General features: G+C 42.1%; 1 protein-coding gene across 3 annotated transcripts in view; it reads right to left on the bottom strand.

Moving 5' to 3' along the window:
• Positions 1-20,121, bottom strand: part of GPAM (glycerol-3-phosphate acyltransferase, mitochondrial) — a 58,000-nt gene that overhangs the window by 23,016 nt on the left and 14,863 nt on the right. For 2 of the 3 annotated variants that reach the window (XM_080822358.1, XM_080822360.1), the window contains exons 2-5: positions 8,645-8,775; positions 7,341-7,463; positions 3,760-3,833; positions 1,398-1,511 (exon numbers count right to left, since the gene is read on the bottom strand). In XM_080822358.1, the coding sequence (XP_080678484.1) occupies positions 1,398-1,511; positions 3,760-3,833; positions 7,341-7,463; positions 8,645-8,746 (413 nt within the window). In that variant the 5' untranslated portion in view covers positions 8,747-8,775. Of the gene's footprint in view, positions 1-1,397; positions 1,512-3,759; positions 3,834-7,340; positions 7,464-8,644; positions 8,776-10,479; positions 10,824-20,121 lie in introns of those variants that run through there. The other variant, XM_080822359.1, reaches the window with a different exon arrangement.

Raw genomic sequence — 20,121 nt, 5'->3', positions numbered from 1 at the left:
CTACATGAATTTGAATGTTTCAGGTATTCTGTGGGAGATACAAAGTTACACTCCAGCAGAGGGGAGAGAATGAAAAGTTACCCCTTTAGGCATATAACTCAGAGGTATCCAAAACCCACTGCCAAAGTAAGGTGTGATTTTTCTTTTAAAGACCTAATGTATTACTCATTTATGGTGACTTCATTAATAGAATGATATGTAAAACTCTCTAGAAAGGATCAAAGAGGGGCATAAATATTTACATGTGTTTTTCCATATCAACCCTGTAATTTAAGAAAGGCACATCTCAAGATAAAACAACACAGAGCAATAAGCAGTGAAGTAAGAGGTAAGATTTAATCTAGTTTTGTAAATTTTCCATGTGACTTAGGGAAGAACACATGAGGTTAAACCTCCTTAAATCACTTAATGTCCTAGTTACTAGTCAAAACATCTGGATGGAATGAAACATAGTTGAAGGTTTTTACCTAGAAAATAGAATATACGATAACCCAAAGGGTTTCAAATAATTATGTTTTCTCCCTCTGTTGCTACTGATTTTAGACCAGCACACAGCAAAACCCTATATAGCTCCCTAAGTCATTAATACAAAAGACTATTCTACAGGACACTGATGCACCCTAGGCCTATTCTTTTAATACCTTTATTTCAATCTGGACAGGAATTTTTTAAAAGTAATTGAAAAGATGATTAAATCTCCATTATCGACTATTTATTCACTCATTCAATAAATATTTATTGAGTAACTACTATATGCCACCACTGTTCAGGCCTCAACAACCACACTGCAGGGCCTCCATTTCTAAGCAGTCTTTCAAATCACTCCAGCCTCTGGCTCCCCAAATCCAGGTAGACATCTACCACGGCAACACTAATGAGGCGGATCAGAGACCGATCTTCATGCCAACTCCCATAGTCTAACGCCTAAACTTGAGAATGATTTATTTCCCCACTCCATCTGAGCTCAAGTCGGATAACTCTCCCACTTGTAAGCAAGCTCATCTGAGAGCAAGGACAGAATCTAATTCTCTTGAAATTTCTAGTAAGGATTTCCTAGCACAAGAATTTGTGCCTAGGTACTCAATAACTGTTTGACAGAAATATCAAATATGTTTCTCTTTTGGCTGTCAGGACAGGAAACACAATGTCCCAAACATTCATATTACAGAAAACTTAACAGAGAACCAGAAATATGTGCATCTCTGAATTCCAACTCACCTTTCACATATGACTAATCCATTCAATCGCTAATGCATAAAACAAGATCGCTTTTCCCAAAACCATCTATTCTCCTACCTTTCCTGGCTTTCCTTTGAAGTTTAAGATTCCTACCCTACTCCCTCTCCTGCCCCCCTCATCCATGCTTCTTCCCTTTTTAACAGTATCGCCACCCTTACCTAGTGCTGTTCAGTACATTTTCAGCCACATTGGTGGCAAACATGCCTTTATGGACATCTCGCTCTTGAACAAAAAGCACGTAGGAAAGACGTCTTGCAAGCCATCCTCGGTGCCTGCAACGTGAAAAAGATTTAGCAGAGAAGTAGTCTAGGAAGACCTAAAACAAATTGATTGACTTTTTCAGCAGTTTCCCTGCTGTAAAAACAAAGCCTTGTTTCATCTATTCCTGAAATCTGGTGTTCTCCTATAGCAAATTCTCCTTAGTAGTTCAGGAGCTAGGCAGACAATTGTATTCCTGGTATCTTTCATGTACTCTCAACTAAAATTTAAACTTGGAATTTGTGTACTATAATGTTTGAAAGGTGTTACTCTGCCAAATAATTAACCAAACATAAAAGCAAAATAAAGAAAAATGTCTTATTTTATTAATACTTTTTTAAAAAGCAAGTACGTTGAATGCTATATACATAAGCTGTATAACTTAGAGCTACGAGCTATAAAGAGAGCATTCAGAAGTCTTTTCTAATGAAGGGCCAATTTTTTTATTAAAGGTAATTTTTTTTTTAATCTAAGGTCATCACTGACTCTCATATTGAATTGACAAAGCTGATTAGTTGAGAGGAGTCTAGGATAACTAAAGCGTGGTCTAAACGTTTGTACACTGGGCTTATGAAGCCGGAAGTTCTTACATTCTTTCCCCCAACATTTGACATATCTAAGGGATAGGACATATTCCATTGGTTTTGATAACTATGTTATTTATATGGGGGCTTGGGGACAGAGACCTCAGAATAACAATGTCACAAACCTTCATATGCCATGATTTGAAAACATTTATAATGATTACATAATGCCTCGTTATCATTTCACCCATAAAGACATTCAAATGGACAGATTTCAAATATAAATTCATGAATTCTGAAAAGCCTTCAGTTAAGGAAAAGTAAAAGGGGAAGAACTATTGATGAATCACTAGTTCCTTCATCTCTTTTCCTGACATTCTCTTTTTCTACCTCCTTTCCCTTGTCTCAATTCTCTGCAAACTTGACCCACTATGTTAAATGTTTAATTCTAAATTCTTCCTTGAGTGAACACTTTCACAATAGTTACTGGAATGTGTGAAGTCCCAGCTCTCGATGAAATCCATTTGCAATGGATTGAAAGCTGTGTACGTGTGCAGCAAAGTATCTAGGCTTTGCTTCATGTGACACACAGAGAAGCGAAGTAGCCAGCTCAGCTACACAGGGCAGCTCGTCACACGGACTGGTTTCAGATCACCTAGACCGTACAGTGCAGGCTTTGTTTTCCTAGCTGCCTTCAACTACGGACAACAAATGGACCCTGTGGCTTCATACGTAAAATGGCTACTTACATAAACAAGAAGAGACTCTATGAGATCCCTTTTCTTAGGTTAAGTCAAAAAAGGGGGGAAAAAATCAGGGGGCTAGAATTTCTCTTCTCTCCTTTAAATTTAAGACAGAGAGAGAAGGGTAGCATGGGAATAGGAAAAAATAAATCCTTTGACTTTGGTTCTATTTAAAAAAAAAAAACTGTTATATGCAGGTATTTTCAGGCTCACTTAAGATCTCATCACCAAAATATAATCAGTAATAGCAGAAAGCCTTCAAATTTAAGTATTTGACTTCTTGGATCAATTTTCACAAAATTTCAAGCATGTCTCATCACCTGAACCTACCGCTGACCTTTTCCAGGCATTTACTCTTAGAATTAATTATAAGAACAGGCAGTATTTTTGGCTGTCATACTCTCCTGCCTCACAGACATTCATACAACCTCCCCTCCCCCCTCCCTTATCCCTTAGCCTAGATTCACATAAAACAAAGCCTCTTTTCTCTCACTGGGATGCCTAACAGCCCATTCCCAAGTGCCTGATGTCTGGAAGAATTCTAAAGAAAGCCTTAAGCTAGTAATAAAATGAAAAAACATTTGCTCACTACAGGGATACATCTTCTAAAACTCCATAGATTGGGCTGATTTCAATTTTTAAGCATAAAATAATAATAATAGATCATAAGACATTTGAACTTACCCTTTCCTCAGATAAATCTTTATCACGTTTTGGCACACTTCAGATATAAAATCAATATGCAAATAAAAAGAGAAAGCTATAAGTGATATCTACACTCTCATGAAATAGTTACTATATAATTACATAGTAGTAATAGTAACTGGTCTCTCAGGGGGCTGTGCTGCTTCTGATTTTTAGGTAACACCTCTTGTGTCAGAAACTCAATTCTATTAATTCTCAAAAAAATGAAGAAATTCCTCTTAGAGTATAGCCATTGATTATTATAGTTATTCTTTTGTGATGTATTAGAAGTAAAAGAAATTTCTTTTTACCTTGTGTGAGTTTCATTGATATAAATAACATTCCGCAAACCCAAAGATGGGATACTGGAGTTGAAAAATTTATCCTACATGAAACAAAATAAATGTAGACATGAGTATATGACTGGATGGCTGGTGAAGAGCTCACATTACTACTTCTGGATAACTTTCATTAAGTAAAAAGTTAAGGACTGCTTCAAAAAAAATCTAAGAGATGAAGAAAAATTATGTTTTATTGAAAAGTACTTTTTAGTCTTCAAAGAAGTTCAAAAATTCAGAAATAAGGCTTACCACCTTGCAAAGGAAATTTTGCCTCTCTTTCCTGCCTCACTCCCTACCTCTAACCCAGAAGAACTGAAGCTACTGAGAGCTTATTAAATCATTGATGGGAATACTGGAGTTTTCAGTGCTCTCCAAATGCAAAAATAGCAGGCTAGGTACCATGTAGTTATCATTAGGTTATTAAATCTGGCAATAATCCTGACACAATAATTATCATCCCCATTTTACAGACAGGAAAATTGAGGCTGAGGGCAGTTTTAATATTCAAATTTACGTCTTGGTCGAAAGAGTACGGTCTTTATTTCTCTAAAACGACTGTTTACTTAATTGGAAAATGTATGGCTAAAGGTCACTCTCTTAAGACAGGAAACCTTAAAGGATAACTCAGAGATAGCTCTTCTGGAAAGAGAAAATCTGTAGTTTTATCAGTGTGGACAAAAAGGTGAACATTCCACAAATAAATCCTGGGAAAGCATAATGTACCTTCAAAAGAAGATACAGAAATATTTATGTGGAATCTCTTTAAAGATGAGGAAACAGGATATCAGAGAAAGGGAAAGGGTAGCAAATATCAAAAAATTACTATGAAAGTACTGTTTAAAATTATTTTAAATAAACACGTCATGAAAGAACTTTAAGATCAAGTTCAACCCCATTAGGTACTGTATTTAAGCAAAAAATCAATTATTTATTATACAACTCCTCTATGTCCACCCTAAAACACCCCTGCCACCACTACCACCACCAAATAATTTCCTATACTCTCTCCTGATTTAAGAACACATTAGAGTCAGGACACCTGGGTGTATCAGTTGGTTGAGCTTCATACTCTTGGTTTCGGCTTGGGTCATGATCACAGTGTCCTGGGATGACGCCTCGTTGGGCCCTGTGCTCAGCACAGAATCTGCTTGGGATTTTCTCTCCCTCTCCTTCTGCTCCTCCCCCATGCTCATGCATGTATGCACATGTGTGCTCTCTCTCTAAAATAAATAAATCTTCTTTAAAAAAAAGAACACATTAAAGTCAAGGTATTATTTTGATCTTTTAAGCACTTGAAATTAGAATTAGATAAGATGCCAGTCTAAAAAGAAAAGCCATATGATCATTATTTAAATTTGTATTTCTGGGGCGCCTGGGTGGCTCAGTGGGTTGAGCCTCTGCCTTCAGCTCAGGTCATGATCTTAGGGTCCTGGGATTGAGCCCCGCATCGGGCTCTCTGCTCAGTGGGGAGCCTGCTTCCCCCCCTCTCTCTGCCTGCCTATCTGCCTACTTGTGATCTCTCTGTGTCAAATAAATAAAATCTTTAAAAAAAATTTTTTTTGTATTTCTACTGGCCTACTAATCTGAACTGGCCTTATTCTTAGACTAGAAATATCGTGGTCATTCAATTCTACCAAATTCCCACAACAAGGCACTTGTGATTTAAAATTTAGACATTCTTGAGCAGACCAGAATATTTAACATAAATTGCTTGGGTCCAACACAAATCTTTCCCAAGTTAGTGAATCCCTTTATAGCACTCAGAATTCTACCTCCTGCCAAGCCGACCCTGAGTAGAAAATTCACACAGCATGGTTAGCTATCCACACAGGTCATAAGTAATGTCTATAAATGAAAGGCACGCAAATGGCAGAATTTCTGTCCTGATAACTGGCCCATCCCAGAGAAAACACTAACATCCAGGTATACCTTTTAAAAGGTAACTCTACTGCTCAAGAACACAGCCAAATTCGATTCTACATTCCTCAGCTGACTCACCCCTCCAGCAAATTACCAGCAGAGGCTTGCCTTCCATCCAACTGACTCTTCTCAAATACGACACTGTAATGTGGAAGATTTTGCATGACGTGTGTTTATTTCACCAAAATACAAACAAATCTATACATGTTCTATTTAAAATCTTCATCCTAACATTTTATTTTTTAAAGATTTTACTTGAGAGAGAGAGAGAAAAAAAGCGCGTGTGTGTTTGAGCAAATACGAGCAGCGGGGGGGGGCAGAGGGAGAGGGCGAAGCAGATTCGACACGGGACTCGATCCCAGGACCCTGAGATCATGACCTGAGCAAAAGGCAGACGCTTAACGGGCTCAGCCATCCAGGCACCCCTTATGTTATGTCTTCAAAAGATTTTATTTAGTTTGAGTGGGGAGAAGAGAGTAAGAGAGAATCTCAAGCACACCCCACAGAGTCCATGCTGAGCACAGAGCCCCATCCAGGCACAGCTCCATCTCATAACCCTGAGATCATGACCTGAGCAGAAATCAGGAGTCAGAAGCCTATCTGACTGAGCAACCCAGGCATCCCCATCCTAAGATTTTAGTAAGCAACCCTCACTATCATAGTCAACAGACACCAACCCTCCTTATCCATCCCCTGTAACAGAAACTCAGAAAAAGGAGAGTGGGGCAAAGCCACAGCTTTAAAACTTCACTCTGCCCTGCTATCTCTTGCTCATCTCATTAGGATTTTAACCGTGAGTCAAAAGTTCAACATCTAGGGGCGCCTGGGTGGCTCAGTGGGTTAAAGCCTCTGTCTTCGGCTCAGGTCATGATCCCAGGGTCCTGGGATCGAGCCCCGCATCAGGCTCTCTGCTCAGTGGGGAATCGCTTTCCCCTTTCTCTCTGCCTGCCTCTCTGCCTACTTGTGATCTCTGTCAAATAAATAAATAAAATCTTTAAAAAGAAAAAAAAAAACTTCAACACCTAGAAGTTATATGAAGGTTCCCACCAACTCTTCAGAATTAAGGAAGTCATGCGATTGATGAGCACTGGGTGTTAAGCACCTAATGAATCACTGCACACCACACCAAAAACGAATGATGTACTATATATTGGCTAATTGAACTTAAAAATAAAAAATGAAAAAAGACTGATCTAAAAGTCAGATTTGCTCTTCTGAAGTCACACTAAACTGAAAAAAAAAAACCAAAAAACCCAGGGTGTTGTTGGTCTCCCTGCTCAGCAGGGAGTCTGCTTCTCCCCCTGTTTTCTCCCTCCTCTCCCTCCCTCCCTCTTTCAAGTGTGTTCCCATTCTCTCTCTCAAATAAATAAAATCTTAAACAAACAAACAAACTAAGCTAAACTAAAAAAGAACCAAATTACCACTTAGCATCAACTGTTTGACCATTATTTACTGAGTAAATGAATGGAAAAAAAAACTGAGTCAACATCACTACTCGGAATATTTGGTTTATAAACATGGGCTGAAGTTCTAAAAATGAATTAAGTTCATTAAGACTATCCAATAATAAAATTCACACAAAGTTGGAATTTCACTCTTTATTAAAGGTCAACAAGCAGTAACATTCTTACCCAGCTCTGAGGAGTACAGGAATAACAACATCTTCCGACAAATGGCCTTTTCCGGCTCATTAGGCTTTCTTTCCATTTTAAGGTTGCAGATCTGAAGACAGTAGGTCTGAAACCACACTCACCCTAAAAAATGTTAATGGGGGAAAAAAGTGTCTGAATGGCAAGAGAACTGTATTTGTCCACCTGATCTTGAAAACTAAGATATTTCAGATATTTCAGATATCTTGAAAACTAGACTTAGGTTTTGTTTGGTAGTAAGTTTCTCAGAGTGATTTTCCTTCATGGTACTACTCCCCTGCATCATCAACACTTGAAACAAAACTTGGAACATAAGCAAAAATTGAGAACCTAAGAACAGTAGTAGCCAGCAAGGATTACTACACACTCAAAGGTTCAAAACCAGTTGTACAAGGTTAAAAAACCCGTGAAAACAGCAGGATGAAATAAAACCAGATTCCTGGATCCACATGCTAACAGCTAATCTTGTTCCTCTTCAACCACAGACTCCCACAAAAGTAGTACAAAGCCTTAGCTTTGGGATATGAACAGCTAATGAACTCGATGAGCAAAATGTTTAGAACAGAGGAGCAGAATTTGACCCTAATTGGACAATACATGCAGCTAGGATTTAAACTCAATGATTAAACTTTAAATTCTGTTGTCAGGCTAAAGGAATGTTATATAAGTTTACCTTGTTTTTTATTCAAAGTAAAATAAGCTGTGTATAACAACTTGTTCATTAGTTGCTCATATCCCGCTGATAACAACATTCTCGAAAATAAGTAAAAAAAAAATCCCAAAACTTCCCATAATTTTTTATATAAAGCAGATAGTGTTCAAGAAATATTTTAAACATGCCATGTTACATCAAAATAGGAAAAAAAATACAAAATGCAAGTCCTTAGAATTGATTTTCATACTAAAATTTATTTCCTATTTTTATTTTTTAAAAAACCCTTATTTCCATTACAAGATTCATACTTATTACAGAAAATAGATACAGAAAGTATCTTTATAAGTACACTACCCAAAACAACTCCTAGTAGGTTTTTTCCTTGCAAAGTATTTTGCTTTTTAACACAATCACTGTGCTTAAATATCCCACCCAATTTCTTCTTCCCAATTAACATAAAACCTTAAGAATGTTTAAATATTAGGCTCCATAAACCTATCTTCTAACAGCTGGAGGCAGTCTCTTTAACTATTAACCTCTATTTGATATTACGTCACTTCCAGCTACCTTTATAAACAACACTGAAAGAAACATCTTCAGGTTGAATGTTTCTAACCTGTATTAAACTTACCCATTCCTCATTTGCATGCTTACATCGACCAACACTGTATTCTGATGAATTTGGCAGATAAGAAACATCTATTGTGCCGAGGGTCAGTGCAGATTCATCCATGTCACAAAAGGTAACTCCCAAATCATGTGCTATAAAAAATATACACCATTTAAATTAATGACTAATACAGAGAGTAGAGACCAAAACTCAAAATTTTGACCTCAGCATTATTTTGATCCATCAAAGGATGTCAAATGAACTACTGGTGGATGTCCACCATGTTTAGTCAACGTGTAAAAGCAGACTTTGAGGTGTTTAAACTCAGCAACTCTGGTAGACCATTCTGATTTCTTTTTTTAATCAAAATTTGTTAACTTTAGATTTCCTGAACAAAATAGCCATGAATGTGCAAGAGTAAATAACAGCTTATTTCAGGTAGGTGACAAAGAATTATTTCACTTGCATTAACAACTGAGGGTTCCTGGGAGGATGAAGGTATGTATTTAATTAAGTAGAAGTTACATATATGTGCACAAGTAGATAATTTTTTAAAATTATGTGCTGGGAATTCGTGGTCATACACACTATGCAGTGTAAAAATGGTGAAGGCAAAGAGGGAACCTTTTGAGTTTCCCACTTAAAGTGAATCAAACTCAATTTTCTTGTGACGCCTTAAATGCAATGATATTTGCACTTTTAATACACCTATGACGTTCTAAATCAAAACCACACCGTCTTGAAATACCTGATTTAAAATTTTTCATCATTTTCAATAAGGCTTTTCGTACCCTAATGGAAAATGTTCATTAACAGTGAACTGCTAAAGAAAGCAGAGATTAACCTAAAATACAAAAACTCCCTAACATACTTCTCAAATTGCTTTAGCTTTTGACTATTTCTCACCCTGCCTTAAATTATTCCTTTAAAACTCTGAAAGGTCACGTCCGGGGTAACAGCGTTACTTCCCATATGGGTTTGCTGCGGTAACTACTATTCTCAGCACAACCATATTGTACGTCCTTAACAAATTAACATGACATCAACCTAACATAATAAGCCAGTTGGGAGGATAGTAAAGCAATGCACCTGGCCTGAAAGCTCTTTACTATTATGAAATAAATCAGCTATCAGTTTCACAAGCAGAATGTAGCTACAACAGGGGGAGCTCCATTGCTGCCTGAGAAAAAGAAGTCGCTGCTGGCCCCAGCGATGGGAGTAGTGGAGGGAGAGTGGGGTGCCAATAGGAAGTCACGGTTCGCTCCTCCCTCCCTACAGCGTTTATCCAAGGTCGAGAACTAAAACGAAATCTGGACGCGCCAGACTATCAGCTGAGGGGAACCAACTCTGGGCTTTTAAAGGAACAGAGATAGGGGGATCAGCTCTTAGGCCAAACATCCACAAGTTCGAATCCCCCACTGCTGACCATCTGTGCTGACTTTGAACAAGTTGGTTAACTTCTACGCCTTGGTTTCCCCATCTGGAACATGGGCATATTATGATAGATCTTACCTCCCGGGGTTGCTGGGAGGGCTGGACAGTACCTACAAAGCGCCTAACACAGCGTCTGGCACACGGCGTGCGCTCAGGCCAGTCATTGGTTAAGTGTCATGGGACTGTCCCCAGCACAAGCCCCAGCTGCCTGAAAGCCAATGCCCCCACGATGCCTTCAGGTGCGCACGCTACTCAGTCCACAGGAACCTCCGTCCCGCCCAGGGGAACCCATGCCGCAGCCCGTCTCCCGACCCCCATCCAGCACGAGCCGGGCCCACGTCTCAGGGGGAGTCCTGCAGCTCCGGGGAGATGGACAACCTGCCGGCGTGGCGCCGGGTCCAGCGGAGAGGGCGACGACGCACCTGTCGCGGCGCTCTGGGCCCGAGCAGCGTCCCGCAGCCGCTCTCGCCCTCGCGGTCCGCACCCGGCAGCTCCGCCAGCTCCGGCTTCCGCTCCCGCAGCTGCCGGCACTTCAACTCTCCGCCGGTGCTGCTGCAACGTCGCGTCCCGATGACGCAACCCGCGCCCGCCAGTGAGCGGAGCCTCGGCGAGTCCGCGGGCCCCGGGCTGGGCGCCGGAATTGGGGGGAGGGGGTGCTCCCGGGCTCCGCGTGCGGATCGGCGTGGAACCCGTGCACGCCAGGGCCCGGTGGGGCCAATAATGGAGAGTGAGCGCCTAATCGGTTACTCTGCCTCGGCGCTGAGTCACGTGAAGGTGTTGTGCGCGCGCGCGCGCGCGCTGCGCGCTCGTGCGCGCGCGCCTCGGGCTACATTGTGTCGATTCTGCCCATCTGGAAGTCGGTGCCGGCGTCAGGCTCTTTTGGGAGTGTTCGCTTGGGCTCTTTGGTTCCCGTGTGCATGTGTGGTCTGTCTTAGGAGATTTGTAAGAATAGGCCGAAATTGTTGGGGTTGGGGGAGGTGGGGATTGGGAGCGACCCTGTGTGTAATTTCTGTAACCGTGACTGAGTGCTTTGGAACAGAATGAGTTGAAAGAGAAACAAGGCTTGAAAGAGCCTGAGTCCAAATTTGCCTACCTTTAATTCTTCATGGGGCACAAAGAAGTTCTTTCACAATAGTCGTCATGCCATTGACAAGGCCAGTGATTATCAAGAATATTAGTCATTTGTAAAGCAAAGGATCACCTTTTACATGCACTTTAGCAACAAGCATTAAGTTTGAACCAGCAGATGGGAATACAAAGATGATTAAGTCATGATATACTCCCTGATCTCACACCCCCTGCTACCAGTCTTCATCAGCTCTTCACACATTAACCCTAACCCTCTCATGGAAACATATCTTCCATGTCCTCCCATCAAAAACCATCCAGAGCTCTCACAGTCCAAATGCCCAAGCCTGGCACATAAGACCTCCCCAGGTAGGCCTCTACTTTCCCCACTGTTCTCCAGTAGAAGCTCCTCCTCCAACCTCTCTGGTTGTCCCTCGTCAAACCATGGGCTCCCATACTCCTAATGGTGCTCACACCACATTTTCCTAAATTATGCAGTTCTTTCCTGAACTAGGTCTCCAAGCCTATCTACCCTAATCTCTCCAGCCCTCAGTAATCACACCCTTCTGTGAAATCTCACAGATTTACTGCAGTGCCACACCTTGGGTCTTTATCAATACATGTCATTCTTCCATAACGTTCTAAACTCATGATCAATGTCAGTGACTTGCCTCAGTCTCTCAGCTAATACAAGTGCACTGTTGTAATAGACACTCAATAAATATTGTTGAACCCAAGGAGCAGGAAGGAAAACAAGAATTCCTTTTCTTGAACTTTCTGCTTCTAAGTCCATCACAAAATGCAGAGGTGTCCTTCTAAAACAATCCAAAACTGTAGGAGTAGCTATTCACATGGGAAAAAAAAAAAGAAGACTGAGCTGTTTGAAGTTGAAGCCTGCCTCTATTCTACCCCACACAGACCTTAACTCTGAGTTAAGCACACATCTGAGTCCTCAAGGACTGTGTGGACAAGAATGTGATGAATTCTAATCCCCCAACATCATGACATTTTGTGTATAGATTACTGGTCCCTAACGAAAAAGAAAAAAAGGGGGGGGGGACAAAGGAAAGCCTCAGAGTTCAAAGTCATAGCTAAAGAAAAAGAGATGAGAAATGATGTAGAGAGAGCACTGCAGGAATGCAAATGGAAGGCAGAGGGAAAAATCAGATCATCTTACACAGAGCTTATTTGTAGGCAACTCTTCTGTAACACACATTGCACAAGGATGTACTGTACTTGCAGGAGATGTGGATTGCTGTGCAAGGTGTTTCAGGTTACCTAATGGGAACTGTTTTGAAAACAGTTGACACAGCAATCTGTTTTATCAACAGAAGAACCATCATTTATAGTAATCCAGTCTAGCCAGCCAAGATGGAACGTTGACTGAACAACTAAAACAGCCAAATAAATTAAATAAATAGGCAGCAATGCAGAACAGTCGTTCATAAGGAGAGCAGATGAATGAGGTGAGCACTCTGATTGCCTCTGCTTACCGCCTAAGAGAGTGGCCAGGAAGCAGTGCATAGAGGGGCATCAAGGAAGAGCTAAACAGACTCCCTGAGTTGAGGAAATAGAACTGGGAGACTGGGAAAGGCAAAACAGTGGGAGCTGGGGGTTGAGTGCTGGAAAGAAGAGAACTATACAGCGAAAGGGGAGCTCTGGAGACCTACAAAAGGCCTTGTTCATCTTCAGCTGATTAAGTGTGTGAGTGTGAGGAAGCTACCCATGGCCAGGGAAAAAGCCACCCAGACAGAGAGCGAGAAAAATCACCAAAGCTTGCACAGGGCAGGGAAGAGTTCTGTTCCCACAAATCAGAGATGGAAAGATACCCAGTGATTATATAGGACCAGGAATAGGACCTGATCTTGGCACTCAGATCAGAAACCTCATAATTCATGATTCAATAGGTCTTGTCTTAGTAGTGGGGTAAAAATGATCATAGAGTAAATACTGTTCTGGTCCTGCCGAACAAATCTTAAAAGCCAGCACCAAAAGAATCAAACCATTTCCAAGAACAAAGTGTCCCAAAACCAGTACAACAGCATTATAGAAAATCAGAAATATCCAGCACCCAACAAGATAAAATTCACAATGTCTGGCATCCAATAAAAAATGATCAGGCATGCAAAAAAAAAAAAAAAAAAAAAAAAAAAGTAGGAAAAATAGCCCATATAAGGAGAAAAATCAACCAATTGAAAGGGTAATAGAGGGGCACCTGGGTGGTTCAGTTGGTTAAGCATCTGCCTTCAGCTCAGGTCATGACCCTGGAGTCCTGGGATTGATCCCCCTCATCACATCAGGCTCTCTGCTCAGTGGGGTGTCTGCTTATCTCTCTCCCTTCGACATTTGCCCCATTCATGCTCTCTCCCTGTCTCTCAAATAAATAAATAAAAATTTTCTTTGGGGTGCCTGGGTGGCTCAGTGGGTTGAGCCTCTGCCTTCGGCTCAGGTCATAATCTCAGGGTCCCGGGGTTGAGCCCCACATCAGGCTCTCTGCTCAGCGGGGAGCCTGCTTCCCCCTCTCTCTGCCTGCCTCTCTGCCTACTTGTGATCTCTGTCTATCAAATAAATAAATAAATAAATAAATCTTTTAAAGAATTTTCTTTAAAAAAGGAGCAGGAAGAAAAACAAGAATTCCTTTTCTTGAACTTTCTACTTCTAAGTCCATCTCAAAATGCAGAGCTGTCCTTCTAAAACAATCCAAACTTGAAAGAGTCACAGAGATTATAGAATTAGTAAACTAGGACATTTAAAAAAATTGTAACTGTATTCTATATGGCCAAAGAAGTAGAGATATGGGAAATCTTTAAAAAGACCCAAAGCAAATACCTAGAAATCATAAAAACATTGTCTGAGGTTTTTAACACACACATTCCTACACTTCTGTGGGACTACTAGCGGATTAAACATTACTGGGTCTCACAGGCCCTTTCCCCTATAAAGATCAGAAGAGGATGAATCAAAACAGAAGCCCAGGTCCTGGGACCAGGCCAACCTGGAAGGAGAAAGCAGGAGGGGGGAGGTTAAAGAACCTGAAAACTCTGTAATAGAAACTATCCAAAGTGAAATATGGAGGAATAAAAAGCCTGAAAATACAAACAAACAGAGTATCAGTGAGCTTAACGTACACACAACTAGAGTCCCTGAAGGACAGGAGAAATATGGGAATGAGGAGAGGTCAGGGGAGACAGAAAAAAATAGTTGAAGAAATAGTAGCTGAAAACTTCCCAAATTTGATAAAAACTATAAACTCACAAATCCAAGAAGCCCAACAAACTTTCAGGAGAACTATAAAGAAAGTTATACCAAGGAACATCACAATTAAATTGCTTAAAACCAGTAGTAAATTGAAAATCTTAAAATCATAGAGAAAAAAAAAATCACCATACAAAGGAGCAAAGATAAAATGAGGACAGATTTCTTATCAGAAATTTGCAAACAAGAAATCAGGGAAGTGGCATCTTTAAAGTATTCAAAGAGGGCGTCTGGGTGGCTCAGTCAGTTAAGTGGCTGCTTTGGGCTCAGGTTAATGATTCAGGGGTCCTGGGGTCAGCTGCTCAGCCGGGACCTCCTACAGGATGGGCTACCTGAGAGGACTCAACCCCCGCACACCTCTATGGCCAAGAAGGAAAGCCCGCAGGAACCAGGTAGGGTTCCAGACTTTCTTTCAGCCACTAGCTGTGCCTCAGGGCAGGGCACTAGTTCCAGACGGGATCTGGGGCACAGGATCAGAGAACTAGTGGAGCAGGGTAATTAAGAAATTAGCTTGCAAGTTGATTTTTTTCTTTACAACTATTAAGTTCATGGTTAAGAAATGGAAGTTACTTTTTCCTCTTCTCCCAGGCATCCAGCCAGACTCTTGGGTTAAAATCTTGAGATTCCCCAAGCCCTTAAGGGAGGCTGGTTGCAAGTATCTGCCTTTTTGCTACTGAAAGCCAAAAAATGAGAAACTATTGATCAGGTTGGTCACCAAGAAGACAAACCCTGAACGGGCCTTTTGTTTTTCCTGTGGAATCCTGTGAGTTGTGTAAGAAGACACAATCCTGTGGGTTGTGCAAGAAGATGTTGTCTGAGAAGGGGGCAGGGACCCGCATGGCCCAAGCACCGAGAAGGGGCTAAGCATTGAGGGCGCTGGTTCTGGATTCCACTCGAGATTGCCTCATGCAGAGCCAGTGGAGGTGGTCAGTCTGCAGAAGGAGGGTGACCAGGGAGGACTGGGAGGACTCAGAGGACCAGAAGGCTAGAGTCTTGGGAGCCTCAGTGAAGATCCCAGTGGCCAAGTGTGTTGTGGAGGGAACAGGGCTCACATACCATGCAGGGCCTGGGCAAGGAACAGTGGTGAAGGAAACTGGCTGTCAGGCGTTCTGCCCAACACGGGTGCCCATAAGGGAAAAGAGGCAAATCCCAAGAATGATCACTATTGGACTTCTATGGACCCTTGACATGCAATTACTTCAATATCCATTCTTTCATAACATACTGACTGAGAGCCCCTTTTGTGCCCATCTTTTTAGCTCCTGAGGATACAAGATGGAGATATGGGGATGTCACACGGATCTGCCCAGGTGGTATTAAGAGTCTAATGGCCTCTGGCAGGTCAGGAGGGAGACATGCTATGGAAAAGTACAGTGAAGATCCAAACAGCCCCTGTCACAGAGGACAACAGAGGTGACCAGCATTAGAGAAGGTGGTCAGGGAGGGCCGCTCTAAGGAAGGAGCAGCTAAGCCAAGACTGTGGTCTGAGAAGGACCGTGTCTGACAGGAGCCCAGAGAAGACCTTTCCAAGAGCGGGAAGTCCACATGCCAAAACCCTGTGGAAGGATGGGGCTGGCAGACAGAAGTGAGCGGCGTGGACGGGAGGGGATTAAGTAGGAAAGTGGCAGAGGGAGGGGTTGGGAAGCCAGAGGGGCCAGATAAAGCCGGGCTTTTCAAGACACTGTAAGAAATTTCAAAAATTAAACATAACATTGTGACATGTGTTGATAATGTCATGGAGGAATTCACAGGCCCTTTACCCTATAAAGATTAGAGGAGGATGAATCAAAATAGAAGCCCAGGGCCTGGGACCGGGCCAACCTGGAAGAAGGCAGTGACTCAGGAGCTATGATGTAGGCAGGGGCCTGCCTGGGGCCAACTGGCCGCAGAGAATCTCCGTAAGAGGAAAGCAGGCACACTTTGCAAGCTACCATTGGTTGAGCACTTCTGATGTGCCAAGCAGTGCTCTAAGTACTTCGGAGGCATTATCTGAAGCAATCCTCTGTATCAGTCATGGCACAACCTGGAAAACAAGCCAGGCCAGACCACTGAAAGTGTAATTTTCACACAGAATCCATCTCAGAAAGGTCTTGGAAGTGCTGAAAGAACAAAAGGGGACCCTGAGGCAGCCTGGAGATTAGCAACAACAGATCAGTACCCTAGGGCTGGAGCAACAAAGTAAAATATTAACAGAACCAGGAGCCAGAGGCACCTAAGCAACATCGAGGACCAAGGAGAGAGGGGCTGCCTAGGAGGACCCCAAAGGGTTGGGTCCTCCAACCCACAGGGCTGCCACGGCTGGAGATGCCACCTGAAAAGGGAGGGATACCCTCCCTGGCTTCCCCCCTTTCTGCCCTCCCTCCACCTGCAAGCCCCTCCTACTGGCTGAAGCAAACTGCAAAGAAACGTAAGGAATGAGGTTGCAGGGACCACTCCCCTCCCAGACATGAAATAGGGCAGGAAAGGATGGGGAATGGATCTAAGAGCAAACAGAAAAGCAAGGGGTCCATCCTCCCCACAGCCCCATGAGCCAGGAACAATTATTACCCACATTTTTCAGGTGGAGAAACTGAGGCATATGGAGAGTTTAGGTGACTCCAGGACCTGGTAGAACCACCATTTGAATTCAGGTTTATCTGATTCTAGAGCACAAACACAAAACATAACATTTTCAGCCCGCTCTGGTGAGGGCCTGGTAGTTAGGGTTGTTGAGTCCCAGGTCTGAAAAGCATATCTTAAAGTTAAACCCCACTCTATAAAGATATTCAGATGGGGTTGGCATTAGAACTGAGCTGTGAGTGAGGACGTCAGTGGAAAACAACCTGAATCCTTCTAGCAGAATTTCTGAGAATTCTGCAAGGACTTTGGAGCCAGACACTCTGGATTCCAACCTTGGTTCTGCCATTTACCAGCTGTATGACCCTGGGCAAGTTATTTAAGCTCTCTGAGCCTCAATTCTCTCATTTTTAAAGTGGATTTGCTCATGCCCACTTCCTTATTGGGTTATTTCAAGATTAAATGGAATAACGTATGCAAGATAATTAACCTAGCACCTGTTGCATGGTTAAGATTTACTAAATAGTAGCTATTATTATGATTGTCAGTAGGTCTCCTCTTGCAGAGACTTTGGAAACAAAAGAGAGATCTTAATTCTTTGAGTTTAAACCCTGGCAAAGAATTTGTCCTAAAATCTTTGGAACTCATAGGAACTCTAAAGGTTACTTTGTTCTGGAAAGGGTGTCTCTGTATCAGTCTGGATGGACTAGGTTAAGATACAGTAACAAATGTCTCAGAGTCTTAAGACAACAAAGTTTATTTCTTGTGTATGCTACATGTAAACTGCAGGTTATTATAGAAGCTCTGCTCATGAAGGTCACTGAGGGAGGCTCCATGTTGACACATACTTCCTTATTTGCTGAGGCCAAGAGCAGAGAGTATAAAGCATCCACTGGCTCTTAATCCATACAGGGCTTGAGTTCCAATTTCATTAGCTGAAGCTCTGTATGAAGCAAGTAGGTGAGGAAATGCAATCCTACCATGTGCCCGAAACAAGATACCCAAACATTAACAAACAACTCTAATGATTATCAGAACAATCTCAGTGAACCTTCTGGTTGGGATGGATAAACCAAAATTCCCAATCTGGAATGAAGAGATTTGGGAGCTTTTAACAGGCCAGACCACCCTATATGACCTCATAAAAGCTTGCCTTTGTTGTGCTTTTATTGCTTTTCTGAAGACAACCTGTAGTTTTGCTCCTAAATACTGCTTTAGGTCACCTCTCTGAAAATCGCTGTTGGTGTCTGGAAGATATTGTCCTGGTGGTTTGTGGAGTTGAGATGCTAGCTGGACACGAAGCATCTTGTCTTCTGGAAGAGGGATCCTCATGTGGACTAGATGGTGAGTGCCCAGACTTACCCAGAGCCCTTCTGCTATTATACTACCATCTGCATGATGTCAGATTATCAGATACTGATGGCTTGCTGAGCAAGTTCAAGTTCTAGTGGAAGGGGCAAGGCCTTTCCTCGGCTTTCACAACCCCATGCTCTCCTGGGCTTCCTTCTCCCTACCTGGGTGTTTTTTCTTGGCAACTTTTGCTGGCTCAAGATCGTCCTTCATTCTTACTCCCTACTCTCTCAGCAGATCAGCAACCCAGGAGCCTTTCTTAATTTCTTCGTGGATCCAATCCAACACGAACTTCCAGCAATGTAACCTTCTAAATAGCTTTAAACCCACCTTCCATTTACCTCCTCTCCGCCTGCACTACCCTAATGCAAGCCATTACCATCTTCCCTGGGAAACACAAAACTTCCTACCAAGGCTCCTCATGTCTGCTTCCCATGCAGACATCCCACACATCAGCCAGAACAGACCTTTGAAAATGCAACACTGAGCACTTCAAACACTCCCATTTCTTTGCCTGATCCCCACTGCAAGTGATTAAAATCCATTCTATTGTTCTTGCAGTTTTTAGGACTTTTATGACAGAGACTTTTAGAAAAAGTCTCAGACCTGGCCTGCTAATCTTCCCACCCTCGTCTCCTCCCACTTGCTCTTTGTCTCTGACTTGGGCCACCCGGGTTTGTTTTCAGTTCCTTAAGTAAGATGGCTCTGCCCTTCTACTGCATATACTGCTTCGTCTGCTGGCAGTGCTCCCCACCACAACACCCTCTTTTCTCTACAATCCTTGCCACACAGCTCAGTTCCCACCTCCCTCACTGACCCCCAGACTAAGTCAGACCCCTTGTCAGATGCTTCTCCCCCATGGGACTTATCACAATTATAATTGAAGACTCTGCTGTAGAATTAGCCATTTAACATCTGCCTGTCCCTCTTAAATTCTTGACCTCTCCCATTCCCTTCTCAATTTCCTAGCACCCAACAGTGCCTTGCACAAAACAGATGCTCAAGATCTGTTCGTTGAATGTCTAAGTACAAGATGTGATTACTTATTTAATAAAGGAGAGTGTGAGTGGCTATTACAACTATTAATAGTCGTGGACAAGTATAACTTTGAGAACAGAAGTATTCCAGGAACAATAATGAACCAAAGAGTCTTAGGGACTCAGGACTCTATGGGTCGTAGAGAAACATGTATTCAAGCTTGGTAGAGAGTTAGGAAGCAGATTTCCCATCCTCCCCCTTCCTGGGTCAGAGGAGAGGGAACAACATAAACACCAGGGAGAATAGGGGCCCAGGTCTCCAGTGGTAACCAGCCACACCAGGGTGGTGGTCTTCCATGGGTGAGGATCCACAATGGAGAACAAGGCAAAGCAGAGGCTGGGAGGCAAGCATGTGTGTGCCCAGGACACTTGAAGGGAGGAATTTGAAAATACTTGGAAGTTAGAAATGGCTGGAGAGAGACTTACTTCTACTTCCTCCTTAGAATCAGTTTTTGTCAAAAAGGAAAAAAGTTTTCATGAAGAGGACAAGGAGAAGCAAAACTACTTTGCATTTAAATTATTCATTTTCTAATGAGATCTAAGTAAGCTAGAACTTCACTTATTAAATCTAATCAGGAAGATCCACAAAGTTTAACTAAGTCTCCAGTTAGAATATTTTTAAAGACATCTAGTTTTATTACTTGTGGGGACACAGAAGCTCCAAGATTTTCTTTTAGAAAACGTTGGGTGTTCCAAACGTACCCCTTATAACCATCTTTAGCTTTTTACTTCCACATTTCCTAAAATAAAAGGTTTCCAAAGAGTGTTATCAACACAGTTTCCAATTTTCTAAATTAC

This window comes from Martes martes, assembly GCF_963455335.1.
Source record: "Martes martes genome assembly, chromosome: 14".
Classification (NCBI taxonomy): domain Eukaryota; kingdom Metazoa; phylum Chordata; class Mammalia; order Carnivora; family Mustelidae; genus Martes; species Martes martes.
Note: the sequence above shows the minus strand (reverse complement) of the source record. Positions and strands in the feature narration are given on the sequence as shown.